The sequence below is a fragment of the Leptonotus elevatus genome, chromosome 16, assembly GCF_054856555.1.
Source record: "Leptonotus elevatus isolate MCC_2025b chromosome 16, RoL_Lele_1.0, whole genome shotgun sequence".
Taxonomy (NCBI): Eukaryota; Metazoa; Chordata; class Actinopteri; order Syngnathiformes; family Syngnathidae; genus Leptonotus; species Leptonotus elevatus.
The window spans coordinates 10333783-10346721 of NC_141254.1; the positions used below are offsets into that span (position 1 = coordinate 10333783).

At 44.2% G+C, this 12939-nt stretch overlaps 3 protein-coding genes across 4 annotated transcripts; 1 reads left to right on the plus strand and 2 right to left on the minus strand.

Annotated features, from left to right (window-relative positions):
• Positions 1-244: 244 nt before the first annotated feature.
• On the minus strand, positions 245-5699 carry LOC147160665 (uncharacterized). Its single transcript, XM_086057593.1, has 3 exons — positions 4942-5699; positions 3186-4137; positions 245-2414 (listed from the first exon to the last, which is right to left on the minus strand). The coding sequence occupies exons 1-3, from the start codon at positions 5617-5619 to the stop codon at positions 1984-1986; spliced, it is 2061 nt and encodes a 686-aa protein (XP_085913719.1). The 5' UTR covers positions 5620-5699; the 3' UTR covers positions 245-1983.
• Positions 5700-6483: 784 nt separating this feature from the next.
• sc5d (sterol-C5-desaturase) lies at positions 6484-10460 on the plus strand. Its single transcript, XM_086057672.1, has 5 exons — positions 6484-6569; positions 7508-7725; positions 8652-8784; positions 8859-8959; positions 9430-10460. The coding sequence occupies exons 2-5, from the start codon at positions 7516-7518 to the stop codon at positions 9868-9870; spliced, it is 885 nt and encodes a 294-aa protein (XP_085913798.1). The 5' UTR covers positions 6484-6569; positions 7508-7515; the 3' UTR covers positions 9871-10460.
• On the minus strand, positions 10064-12333 carry plekhb1 (pleckstrin homology domain containing B1). 2 transcript variants are annotated; one of them, XM_086057675.1, is made up of 6 exons: positions 12145-12333; positions 11911-12063; positions 11727-11829; positions 11227-11266; positions 11045-11135; positions 10064-10729 (listed from the first exon to the last, which is right to left on the minus strand). In XM_086057675.1, the coding sequence occupies exons 1-6, from the start codon at positions 12179-12181 to the stop codon at positions 10596-10598; spliced, it is 558 nt and encodes a 185-aa protein (XP_085913801.1). In that variant the 5' UTR covers positions 12182-12333; the 3' UTR covers positions 10064-10595. The 2 variants fall into 2 exon arrangements, with proteins under 2 accessions (XP_085913801.1, XP_085913799.1); XM_086057673.1 differs by lacking the exon at positions 12145-12333 and having other exon boundaries at positions 11911-12124.
• Positions 12334-12939: the final 606 nt, after the last annotated feature.

The window sequence follows — 12939 nt, forward strand, 5'->3', positions numbered from 1 at the left end:
CATTTCTTAACTTATTTGTCGATAAAACCTCCATTGCCGTGTCATCTGTAAACTTGATGACCAAGCATATCTTTGGTGATGAGGGAGTAGAGAACGGGGATTAAGCACAGATCGCTGTGGTCATTGTGAGATTGGGTCAGGCGTCCCCAATCCTGGTCCTCGAGGGCCGCAGTCCTTCAGATTTTAGATGTTCCCGTACTTTTAAAATTGCACGACGTTTAAAGCTTCAAAGAATAAATCAATATCAATTGTATTAAAATATTTACTTAGCAGTGACATTCCAACAATGCACATTGCATACATACATATATTTTTTCCTTTTTTTTAAATAAAGGCAGCAGTCCCCCAAACTTTTTGGTGCCGCTGGCCATTTTTATGGTAAAACATATTTTCAAGGACAGAAATAAAAAATAATAATAATTAAAAATATCACTCACCATTCAACAAGCCACGGCCATTTGGCATATCCCAACAAGTATTATGACAGTAACGGCGTTGGTTACGCTATGGTGAATAAAGTTGTTGTTAGCACACAGTTGTGGTCTGCGCATTACTGGACAAAATAATCTGGTGATGAAGCTTCACTTTGTGCCACTGCTCTTGTTTCTCGCTGCTGATAGGAATCTATTAAGGCTCGTGGCGATCGGGGTTAGCCTCAAGTAGCTTTCGGCTAATTTTTTGACTCATCTGCTAACTGCTAGCTTCCGCTGCCCATGAAGGTGCGGTGACGCACCATTTCACCGCAATGGGTTGTCAAACATGTCTCAATGATCTACCGAGTATTTTTGCTTGTTTTCAACCAGTCTGAGCAATTTTAAAAAAATATCTAGAACAGTCAGTGTTACGGGCGCAACGAGGTAACATCCAGTGATTTCCATGACAAAATACAGAACTGTTTTTTTTTTTTATGTTGAGGAAAGAAGCAATGCGGATTTCAGGATTGGTGCTCCAGAGTTGGGAGGGTGATGTGCATCATCACAGCGGCATAGGAATGGAGGTTTGTTATGTAAGGTGTAAAGATTTGTCGGGAAAAGTTCGGGACATACTTGAACCTCTCCGGCGTCTCTGCGGCAAAGTCTGGAAATGTTTTTTTCGGGTTTTAAAGGCTTGACAAAGTGGTGATGTACTGCTCGGCATATTAGTGAAGAGTCTTCCATGTTGGCATAGTCTAGCGAAGCGGTATCGTATAGATTGTGAAGGGGAGGAGTCTAAGTTCAGAGCCTGGTGATGTGCCTTGATGAACTGTTCTGTTGGGCAGGTGCGAGTGACAGCAGGAAGGAGCAGTACCGGATGGAAAACGAGAGCGGTTGAGGGCAATTAGGATACCTAGATCTGGTTTTGAGGCTCGGCGAGTTGGGTGAATTTGTAATTTGGCCCAAATACCCTGAGGACCAAGTCCAGTCAACTCTTAAATCCACAGTGATGAATGCCATGGTAATCAAAATCCAAATGTTTTATTCAAGGCAACTGGACTCAAGACACAGAGGGTATTAGCGGATCCGGGTAGCCGAAAGTCTAAGACTGTTGCCTTGGATCATTATTGCTCAAACGTTTGGCGCTTCTTGGAATAATGACCACTGGCAATGCTGGGAGTTGAACGCAAACGGTCCATTGTTGAAAGAGTTCCTTCTGCCACAGCACCAAATGGAGAAAGAGAAATCAGCCAGCTGTGTTTCATCGAATTTCAATCAGTGTACAACCTGTCTTTGAAATTGGTTATATAAGGTAATGGCTTCACGAGTTAATTACCTCATTGTCATTTTTTTTCCCCCCCTCCTCCGAGCGGATTGGAAAGTGATTATAGATGACTAAAGGAAGACTCCAACTTTTGTCAAATCTGGGCGTGGGACAGCAACGTCTGTCTCATAGAAGTGTGAAGTAGAGAAAGGACATACAATGGTCCTCTAAGATGCCCCGTCTTTACCACGCTTGCTTTTCTTCTCGTTTGCGCTACCCAACCTCCTTTTCCTTGTCATTCTTCTCCTATTTTTGGCTTTCCTTTGATTTCCTCTCCTCCCTCTCTCTGGCCTCCTCTTCCTTCCTTTCTTTCCTCCTCCTCTTCTCCTCTCGCCTCTCCTCTTCCCTCCTTGCCCGTTCCCTCTTTTCCTGCTCTATCCGCTCCACCTCTCGCCTCACCCGATCCCGCCTCTCCTCCCGGTCTTTCTTGGTGAGGCGGCTAATCATTCTTTCAAAGTAGCTCTCTCTTCTCTCGCACTCTTTCCCCGTCTCATCGGCAGCGAGCCCCTCTTGTTCCTTTCTGTCCTCTGCCACGCTGCGCTCGCTCCTCTCTTCCTTTACACCGCCTCTCGCCTCCTCCGTCGTGGCGGGCTCCTGCTTATCTTCCTCCGCCGTATCACTCCTTAAGTGCTCAGGCACACTTTCTTCCTCGACTCCTTTGGCACTCTCTTTCTCCCCTTCCTCCCTCATGTCACTCTCTTTCCCCTCAGCATCAGCAGCCGCTTCTGTCTTGGCACTTTCTTCCTTCGCCTCCTGCCCCTCATCTTCTTTGGCACTGTCTTCTTTCCCCGCCGCCTTTTGGTCGCTCTCTTCCCCCTCTTTCACGGCATCAGCAGCACTCTCGCCATCCTCCTTGGCACTCTCTTCTATCACCTCCTTTTGGTCACTCTCTTCCACCTTAACACTTTCCTCTCCCTCAACAAGACCCTCCTCCTCTTTGGCGGCACTCTCCTTCCCCTCTTCCTCCTTGGAACTTCCGTCTTCCGCCACCTGCTTTTCACTCTCCCCGACAACACTCCCTGCCTCCGCTTCCTTGGCACCTTCCCCACTCTCTTCCTCAACCCCCTCCTTCGCTTTGCTCTCTTCCCCCTCCGTGCGACCCTCCTCACCTCCCTTGAGACTCTCTTCCTCACCTGCTTCGCTCTCTTTGGCATCACTAGTGACACTTTCCTCCCCTTCTGTCTTCTCTGTGACACTCCCCTCGTCTGCCTTGACGGACTCTTCCTCCCCCTCTCTCGTTTCCTCTGGGACACTCCCCCCTTCTTCCTTTGCACTCTCTTTCTCACCCTCCTCGCTCTCTTTCCTGTCTTCCTCCCCCTCTGTCTTTGTGTCACTCTCTTTTTCCTCTGCCGCACTCCCGTCCTCGGCCTCGGCACTCTTTTCGCTACCCTCCTCCCTTGTGACACTCTCTTGCCCACTGTTACTAGCATTTTCTTCCTCTTTCTCACCCTCTTCCACCTTAGCACTCTCTTCACCGCCCGCCTCCTTAGTAGCACTTGCTTCCCCGTCTTCATTAGGACTCTCTTCCCTTTCCTGCCCCTCACCGACGCTTTCCTCTCCCTCTGTCTTGTCACCCTCTTTCCCGTCTTCCACTTTGGCACTGTCTTCGTCCTCGTTACGCTCCTCACCCTGGCTTTCATTTTCTTTCACCTCCTCCGTGGCACCCTCTTCCTCCACCTTCTCTTCAACTGGTTTGTCGTCATTGTCTTGATCCTCTTCTTTCCTCTCCTCTGCGTCACCGTTTTCATCTTGGTCACCCTCATCTCCTTCCTCCTGGTCACCATCTTCACCTTCCTCCCCTCTGTCCTCTTGATCATCCTCTTCTTCCCCATCTTCTTCCTGGTCACCTTCGTCGTCCCCTTCCTCCCGGTCACCATCTTCCCCTTCCTCTCCCTCCTCCTCTTGCTCCTCCTCCTCCTGGTAATCCTCCCTCTCGTCCTCGCCGCACTCTTCCCACTCCTCGTCGTCGTCGCAGTCTTCCCACTCTCCATCATCGGCTTCGTAGTCCTGCCCTTCCTCAGTATCCGCCTCATCGTCGCTCTCTTCTTCCTCATCACTCTCTTCTTCCAAATCACTCTCTTCTTCGTAACTCTCTTCATCCTCATCACTCTCTTCTTCCTCGCCACTCTCTTCTTCCTCGCCACTCTCTTCCACTCTCTCTGTGCACATGGCTACTTCCCCATCTCCTTCATCGTTCATCCCTCGCTCCTCTTCATTTACCTCGTGCTTGTCCTCTTCATAACTGGCCTCGCAATTGCTGTTGTCGCTCTCTTCCAGCTTGTCGTCGCCTCCTTCTATCGCTTCCTCCTGCTGCCTGATACACTCTTTGTCCTCAGTGTTGGCTTTGTTGTCCCCCTGTTTCAGCTTTGTCCATTCCTCCATCGCTATGACAGCAATTTCCTGAAAAGAGACAGTACAGAGTCAGGCACTTTCCTATTGTGGTGGGCAAAGTATCTCACACATAAAGCGGATCTATAAAGTTTACACACCCCTACTTAAATACCAGATTTTGCAATTATAAAAAAAATTGACAAAGATGTGTGATTTAAAAACTTTTTTCACCATTAATCAGACCTATATAACCTGTAGGACTTAATTTAAAAAAATATATTTTGAAGAGGTAAGTAAAAAATAACTGGGGTAATGTGTATGACTATTGCCCTGAGTGTTATCAGCAATCATTCAGTCAGGCGTGTGTCTTGACCTCCGGCGAACCCCTGGGGTTCCATCTAACCCAGGTTAAGGACTCATGGTTTGTAGTGATGTCGGCCTTCTCATTATTAAGCAGAATTCACCAAAAACTGGATTGTTCACCCACAAATAGTGAAAAAGAGCATCCTGAGACAGGGTTATGCCGCCTTCGTGTGGTATCGAAATTATGGTAAAGTAGGTCGAGTAGAAAATTGCACGTGAACGACCCCTCATGCCGTTTTTTTTCCACTGGACAACTGGGAACTTATTTTGTATACCCGAGTTTCCGAGCTGAGAGAACTTTTCAAGTTTCAACATGGCGGATAGTGCCGCAGGATTCGTGAATGGCAAGCAATATTTACACTTATAAGAGCGCTGTCGTCTGCTAGCAGGTTGTTTTAAAACGTACACAACTACGTAGCGTACACAACTCAATATAGATTTTGATGGGCATGGGACCTTTAATATCCTGTACTGTTGAGTACATTAAATAAAAATGGAATGTATACGTACCACACGCAGGATCAAGTGCTCAAACTGCTTGACGTGGTCAAGAAACTCTTGTCGTTCCTTGAGCAGTTTATGTTTCTCTCGTTTCCAGCTCACCTCCTTTTCAGTCATTTCCAATGAGAGAGAGTCTTTGGAAGCTCTTAATTTTTGCAGCTCTAAGCTGGTTTTGTACAGTTCGGCCTTAGTTTTCAAGAACATCTTTTCGTTGGCCTTCATCCGGTGAGACAGCTCGGCTTTTTCCATGGCCAGTATTCTGTAGTCCGCCTCCAGATATCTGACTTGGGAGGCTATGCTTTTCTCCCGTTTAAGCCAGCGGGTTTGCCACACATCGTTGAGTTGCACGTAGTATTGCTTAAGCTCTAAATTAAACTTGTGTAAGTCGGCATTGGTTTTGAGTAAAATCCTCTCCTTGGCCTCCCGCGCGTTGTACAGTTTGGCATATTCCTCTAGCAATTTGATGTAGTCCAACTCCAGGTGCCTCAGGTATGATGCTATGTTTTCCTCCCTATTCACCCACTGGGTTTGCCACTCTTCATTGAGCTGGTTGTAGTAATGCTTGAGCTCTTCGAAACACTCACTTCCCTTAGTCCACAGCTGTCTAAACTTCTCTGTCTGATACTGTAGGAGTTGCACATTTTGCTTGAGGGAGTAATTGTCCATGGAATCCATTTTCTTCTCCATTTGCTTGGTTCAGTGCCACATTGGCGCTGACAAGCTTATAGTTCCCACTTAATTCAAGCACTGGTTAAGATCCTGGCAGTTGTGCCCCTCTTACATAGTCGTATGACTACAATATGATATCGGCAGAGCAAAATGACTCTAGCCCACAGTCATATTTGGCCATGATGACACCCAGAAAAAGGAATATTGCTCTACATCACAGTCATATGGCTAATAAGCTTTGTGATGACGTCAGCGTGATGACATTCAGGTTAATGGCTTGACCTCCTGGCCGCTTGCCTACTGTACTGCATTTGTTCTGGCATTTCGAGAGTAAAATGATTCTGCCTGGAACAATGGCGCCATCTGGTGGATGCTTTTTTACATTTATGAATTCTTCTTTTTTAAGACATTGAAAGTTCTTGAGCAAATGCTATTAATATACACACAATGAATGAGACGTTAAATAACACCGAATTGAGTGGAAGACGTAAACCCTTGCAAGCATTTATGAGTTTATATTTCACCGTGTGATATGTTTGGATTTTAAACGAAGTCACGTTTAAATTGCTTTGTTTGTGCACGATGCTCAGTTTTTTGTTTTTGTTTTTAAGAGCTTTGTGGACGATGTCACGATGTCCCGTTTTTACCGCTCATTTGACGGGTTAAAATATCTTGTACCTGTATTGTCCCTTTTCCAAGCGGAGCGTTTAAGGTGATTTTTTTTTTTTTAACATTTTGTGGGGCGTTTGAGCTGATTCTGACCAGCGGAAGTCTTGTGCCATGAGCAGATCGTCCAATTGGCCAATGACGAAAGGCAACAGATGTGATGTGACCAACATCTGCGTGTTCATTGGACAACCTGATGGTGACGTCACCAAGTACTCCTCACTCATTGGTTACTGTCTGGCTATAGCACGCAGAGCTTGTACCTTTCAATGTTGATCCTGTCCTGAGTCGAGTAACACCAGGTAGGCTACAGTGTTTTATGTCCATTAAATTACTTGTATTTTTTTTATGTTACAAAATTATTATAATTCAAGCTTTTATCGTATTTGGGCTTGTGTGTGTGGAGTCTGTGGACCGAGTAGGAGAGCTTTGTTGTTTTCTCAAGAAGTGGGTCATGACGAATACTCTACATATATAAATAATTATGAGTGTTATTTTGTCTCATGTGCAGTACATGAGATAAATGAGCTGGGTTTGATAACGTAATAATAGAAAATGCCTGCCATTTCCTTTTGAAAAATAAAAATAGTAAGTCATTGCTATTTTTTTCTGAGTTGTAAATAAGGCGGATCAAAGTTATAAAATATATGTAAATACTGTAAACGTCAAATTAGAAAATATTATTCAATTCCTGTTCTTAAGTAAAAGTTACAGACCCTGAAATGTGCCCTAGGTACAAGTTTGGTTATTTTCTGTCAATTATATAAAATAAAGTTATTTGATAATTTGGCACAGTAGGAAAAAAACCTGCACATGAACTAGTTTCCCTTTTTTATTAACTTGCATTACGCTCGTGCTGTAAGGAAAACAATGAGTGAAAAAAATACATCTTACCTGTATGTTTTTACTCATTATTAATGCTCTCTAGTTTGCCTTTGTCTATTTCGCTGTTATCCCTGTTTCTCTCCCCCTCCCCACTTAAGACCAGTCAGTCAGTCACTCAATCAATCTCAAGCAGAGTTGACTTTTTGTCGCTAAGTTTTTCACATCATGTTGTCATCTGCGCTGGTTGAAAAAAGTAGCAAGCCCATTTTTTTTTTTTAGAAAGTATGGAGTAGAGGCCTGTTTTCAAATGTGTGATGTAAAACTAAAAAGTCATCAGAGAAATAAATAATAAAGTGCAGATACTGCACCTGTCGCGCACTGTCATGCTGTTCACAAACATATTTGTACATTACAGGTTCAGCCATGGATCTCGTGCTGAACGTGGCCGACTACTACGTCTTCACGCCGTACGTGTACCCGGCGTCGTGGGCAGAGGACGGCGCCCTGCGACAGATCTTAAGTCTGCTGGTGGTAACCAACCTCGGGGCAGCGGTCCTCTACCTGGGCCTGGGGGCCCTCAGCTACTACTTCATCTTTGACCATGACCTCATGAAACATCCACACTTCTTAGAGGTACTTTCATGATCCTTTTCTGCGGGCGCTTGTTTAGTTTAACCCATTTGTACAATTGATACACGGAGCTGTACTTTTTGACGCGGGTCCAACGTTATCCTTAAGTCCATAAAATTTTACCTTTTTAGGGGTGTAATCCTTGTGACTAGAGTAGTAACCTCAAATGTTTGCTAATTCTACCACTGGTACTCGAAAACGATTCAAAATCTCTTATCTTGTTGGACTAGGACAAGGTCAAACCGTTGTTCCTGGCTTGGAACTGGAATGGTAACCTCAAAAGTAAAGGCTCAATTTATAGCATTTGGGACCTGGACAAGGTACAATATTGCCTAAGAGTCTGTAGCTTAGTACCTTAAGGAATATAATGTGAATTACTTAAGGGTGTGTATCACGTAAAAGATTCTGTTTTTGTACCATTGACACTGGATTTTTAACGCTTGGGAAGAAACCTGTACTTGTTTGGACGACAGTTACCTTGGAGTCCGGTAATTATGCCTTTGGGAACAGTTTAGCACCAAAGTGGTAAAAAAAAAAAAAAATCCTGTTTTTATCCTTTTTACTTTTTTGTTCAACCTTGGAGTAAAATATTAGCCTGAGGTAATACTAGACTGTACCTTTCGTAGCATAATGGTCTGTCACTGGGAGATACGCTTGATGTTTGACTTTTACAGCTTGAGGACATACCCAAACCTTCTTTACTGTACTCTCAAAGAGGTACAAGCCTTGGAATCCAATAATTTGTCTTTTGTTGTTGTAGACAAGTTCGTTACTGGGGTGAAAGCATAAGGTTCACCTTTTCTACCCTTCGTAGTTGCTAGCAACTGATAGATTTTTATTGACAGAATTAAGGACCTCCATTTCTGACACGTTCACTCCATGGACATTTCACATTGGTCTTAAAACAAACAAACAATTTCCTCCCCCAGAATCAGGTGCGCAGGGAGATCAAATACGCGCTGACCTCTCTGCCGTGCATCAGCGTTCCCACCGTCGCCTTGTTCTTCGCCGAAGTTCGAGGATACAGCAAAGTGTACGACAATGTCCACGACTCTCCGTTGGGTACGCTCATATGTTGTTCCTGGCTTAAATCTCTCGAATGTTCATCGCCGCTGACGGATCTTATGCACTTGCAGGCTGGACTGGGCTCTTCCTGAGTATGATCTCGTTCCTGCTTTTCACCGACATGTGCATCTATTGGATTCATCGCTTCCTACATCATAAGCTTATTTATAAGGTGAGTGCAATCCCAGCCATTCCTACTGTACGGATCTTTTATTATTATTATTATTATTATTATTATTATTATTATTAACAAAGGTGGGAAATGTTCCAAGGCAAAGGGATTGGTATGACAATGTTTGTTGCAAATGATGTTATGATAGATTTGCTCCATTCTGAAATAAAGGAAGCATAATGTATGTATCTCACCAGCTGGGGGCGCAATAAACTTTGCTTAAGACTGCCTTTAGACAGGCCGCCATAATCAAAAGTTGACCAATCAAGTTTTAAGTGATTAAGTATTCAACTAAATTGAGGCGATAATGCTAATATTTGTGATGACGTATGAATCATTTATCCACCATGTGAGTTGTGTGTGTTTTAAACCAGGCCTAGTTTAAATTTGTAAGTTGGTCAAAGAACTTTGGTTCGAACCGTTCATGTTGCATAGAACTTCCGAAAACCAATGTGCTGTGTTGACCGCAGCTCTTCCACAAGCCGCATCACGTGTGGAAGATCCCGACGCCGTTCGCCAGCCACGCCTTCCACCCGGTTGACGGCTTCATGCAGGGGCTCCCGTACCACATCTACCCGTTCCTCTTCCCGCTCCACAAGGTGCTCTACTTGGCGCTGTACGTCTTTGTCAACATCTGGACCATCTCCATCCACGACGGCGACTACCGCGTTCCCAGCGCCATGACGGGCGCCATCAATTGCTCGGCGCATCACACCGACCACCACCTGTTCTTCGACTACAACTACGGCCAGTACTTCACGCTGTGGGACCGTCTGGGGGGCTCTTACCGACACCCGTCAGCCCTGATGGGGAAGGGTCCACTAGACCAGATCCGCAGGCTTCGGGCGGAGGGCAAGTTAGATGGCGGCAAAGCGAATGGACAGAGTGGCGTCATGTGCAAAGAGGAGTGACAATTGCTTTTTCTCATCACAATCACTAAAGACAATCAGTAATCTGGAATCCATACAATGATTCAGCTTCTTGTACTTGCTAAATAAGGAGTTGCTGAGCACCAATTGTTGCCACCTTGAAGTGGATTTTGGCTTGTTTTAAGGCCTTCTTTGGCTTTCAGGGTTTGAAAAGACTCGCGTAGGACGCACACAATTGAGCAGACTTCAACTTTAATCCTCATTCTAGGTTTTGAAGATGTATTGTGCAAAAGTTAGTCCACCACAAGCTTTGCTCTTCAAATGACCTTTTCGTAGGACTGTTATTACACCAAAAACACACATTTCATAACACTTTGTGTATCCTATTATTTTTATCCAATTTTATGTCATTTGATGAAATTTTGAACTTTCCAGATGATGCCACTAAGTGAATGGAATCTGTTTAAAAAATTTTAAAAAACTTCAGCCTTGGCGGAGGTTTGTGGCCTTCCGAGTTCTATAGCACTGCCAAACCAACTCTAATGGTGGTCTAAGACTTTTGAAGGGTGACTGCTTAACAGCCTTGAATCAAAGATGTTTTTGACATCATTACTAATAAATCAATTACTTTAGTCCATGTGGTTCATGTTTTGTACTTTTAAACACAAGCCGGAAAAAAAAAGAATAACAAAAGAGCAGCTGAAGGTGCAAATTGACTTGACAAAATAAGCGTCTTATCTCATATGTTAGGCTCGAGGTGCGTGGTCTCAGCAGAAGAACATGGGCGCCCAGAGGAAAGACCTCATGGCTGCTCCTGCCGCCATGCCTGCCAGTAATCCCATGGCGAGGTGGTCAAACACCCCGTCAAACGGGTCCCTCTGAACAATCACCTGATGGCTGCCTGAGGAGGAAACGGATGGCGATGATAATCGCGTTAATGGGCAAAACTGGGGGCTTTGATGCTGTATTTGGGACTGCTTGGAAGTGGGGAAATTGGAACTTTGGAGCGCTTGAGTTCAAAGTAAACAACATGGCTGCCGTGCAGACCTTGTTGAGTGTTAAAAAGCTTGTCGCAGTTCAACATACGTCCTTGACCGACACATTGCCAAATACGTGCTTACTTGACATTCCAAATCGCAAATTGTTTGGATCCATCAACAAAAACTCTCAATTTACAAGTTCTGACTCTCAAATATTGCAAGAGAGCCGACTGTACCTGGTCCTGCTCCAGGCGTCACGTAGATGGTGTGATAGTGGTTGAGGGGTATGGCCTGATAGGAATCATCGTTGGGATCGTACGTGAAAACCTGCGGATGAAAAAAAAAACAAAAAAAACAGTCTTATATTGGACTTTTTATACGCCCCAAAAATAAAAAAACCTTAGAATGTGGATCTTACCGGGTTCCTCCTGATCTCCAGCATGGTTAATTTCCACGCACTGAAAGGAAGGGACAAGAATTCATAATGGACAACATGGTGCTTTTACAATGCACTGGTTTTAGAGCTGCTTGCTGTTCTGTTCAACTACAATTTTCTTGATCTAACATTGTGGAGCCACCCCTAATCGTAGCGCCAATCGGTGTTTTCTTTTCGAGGAGCAACCACATCAGTGAGTCTACAGCTATGCTAAGTAATATTTTTAATACTACTCAGGAAGTTATTTACCATCTGCTAAAAGTTTATATATATATATATATATATATATATATATAGGTACTGCTGTTTTGGTTAGCAACAGGTTTCAAATGAGCAATTACGTATTTTGTGTCTGTGTTTGCACAGAATTACAATGATTGCTTGTTTTTTCCCCCCTCTATCTAAAATACTTTATTTTTCCATAGACGCTGCTGTTTTGGGTAGCAACAGAGGTCAAATGCGGTTAGCTCGACAACACCTACATGGACTCGTCCTCACTGTTGGCGCACAGGTTCATCGTTGAGCTGTCCTTGAACTGCACGACGATGATATTCGGCTGGGGGTTAGTCTCGGGAGGCGTCACCCCTACGAGCAAACCCCGCAGAAACATTTTTTATCACCATGCATGCTGCCATTAAGGACGGCTAAACGACAACAATGCCGTACCTCGACATTCTAGGCCGCAGCGCACATCTATGCACGTGAGTTTGAGGTTGACGCGGTGCTCCAGGTCTCGCCGGCTGTCACTCTTGTAGAAGCAAAGGGTGCCGTCCACCCAGAGGTCACACCAGTTCAACTTCCAGCGCTTTAGCACAGACGCTATCGGGTGGGAAACATGGTCGATCATTCCAATAATAAGTAACACTTGGCGTGTTATCATCAACACTCAAATGTACTCACTCTGTCTCCAAAGCCACCCTGACCTCATGAGCGCCATGTTTGTCACCTGTGGTCCAAATACAGGTAAAGGAACAGGAACAATATGTTTCTTCTTGGTCACCTAGAATACAACAGACCGTGTTCCTGTGCTTGTTTATTTTGCGTCTGACAGTTTATTCTTTCTCCTGTCACGTCTGAGTCACAGGATAATTCAGGATTAGGCGAGCGCTTGCTCGGACACCCCACCCCACCCCCACCCCTTTTCTTCCGATTTCACCTGGACTAATTTTTTCTCTGGACCCACATATAAACTTGGATGAAATGTTAGACAACTGGTCATGCTATTTCTTAGGTTTTATTGTGTATTGTAAAAAAATAAAATAAAATACAGTCAATGAACTGTGACATAACCACATACGGATTAGCCCATTTCTAACTGTCCCTGTGCAGGTTAGTTACATGAGTCTTCCAACTTCCAAGTACTGTATGAACACAAGGCTTCCTTGTAACACAAGGCATTCTTGGCCATAACATTAGGCAAAAAAAAAAAACACTAAAAAAAGTCAAAATGCTCAGTTGTGATTGACACACTCAGAGAGATAAGCAACGACAATGCAAACTACAGCAATGTATCAAATATATAATGAATAATATTAATTTTACTGACTTTAACTTTAATGTATATTATTGTATCTTGCGCAAGAACCACTTCTTATGTTTTGAAATTGCGCAATGAGGAGTGCGACCGAATTTAAATCTGTTTAAAATTCGTCATTTCCGGAATAGTAGGCGTGGTTTACACTGACACTTCGCCAG

Bases quoted from the DNA above. Each gene is read 5' to 3' on its own strand.
- LOC147160665 (XM_086057593.1), bottom strand. From the start codon at position 5,619: ATGGAGAAGAAAATGGATTCCATGGACAATTACTCCCTCAAGCAAAAT. The intron at 4,138-4,941 runs GTACGTATACAT...GTCTCTTTTCAG, and splicing joins AGCACTTGATCCTGCGTGTG to GAAATTGCTGTCATAGCGAT. The intron at 2,415-3,185 runs GTGAGAAAGAGG...TGAGGGAGGAAG, and splicing joins GAGTGCTAAGGTGGAAGAGG to GGGAGAAAGAGAGTGCCAAA.
- sc5d (XM_086057672.1), top strand. From the start codon at position 7,516: ATGGATCTCGTGCTGAACGTGGCCGACTACTACGTCTTCACGCCGTAC. The intron at 7,726-8,651 runs GTACTTTCATGA...TTCCTCCCCCAG, and splicing joins AACATCCACACTTCTTAGAG to AATCAGGTGCGCAGGGAGAT. The intron at 8,960-9,429 runs GTGAGTGCAATC...TGTTGACCGCAG, and splicing joins ATCATAAGCTTATTTATAAG to CTCTTCCACAAGCCGCATCA.
- plekhb1 (XM_086057673.1), bottom strand. From the start codon at position 12,124: ATGATAACACGCCAAGTGTTACTTATTATTGGAATGATCGACCATGTT. The intron at 11,136-11,226 runs GTAAGATCCACA...TTTCATCCGCAG, and splicing joins TGGAGATCAGGAGGAACCCG to GTTTTCACGTACGATCCCAA. The intron at 10,730-11,044 runs GTACAGTCGGCT...TTTCCTCCTCAG, and splicing joins GACGCCTGGAGCAGGACCAG to GCAGCCATCAGGTGATTGTT.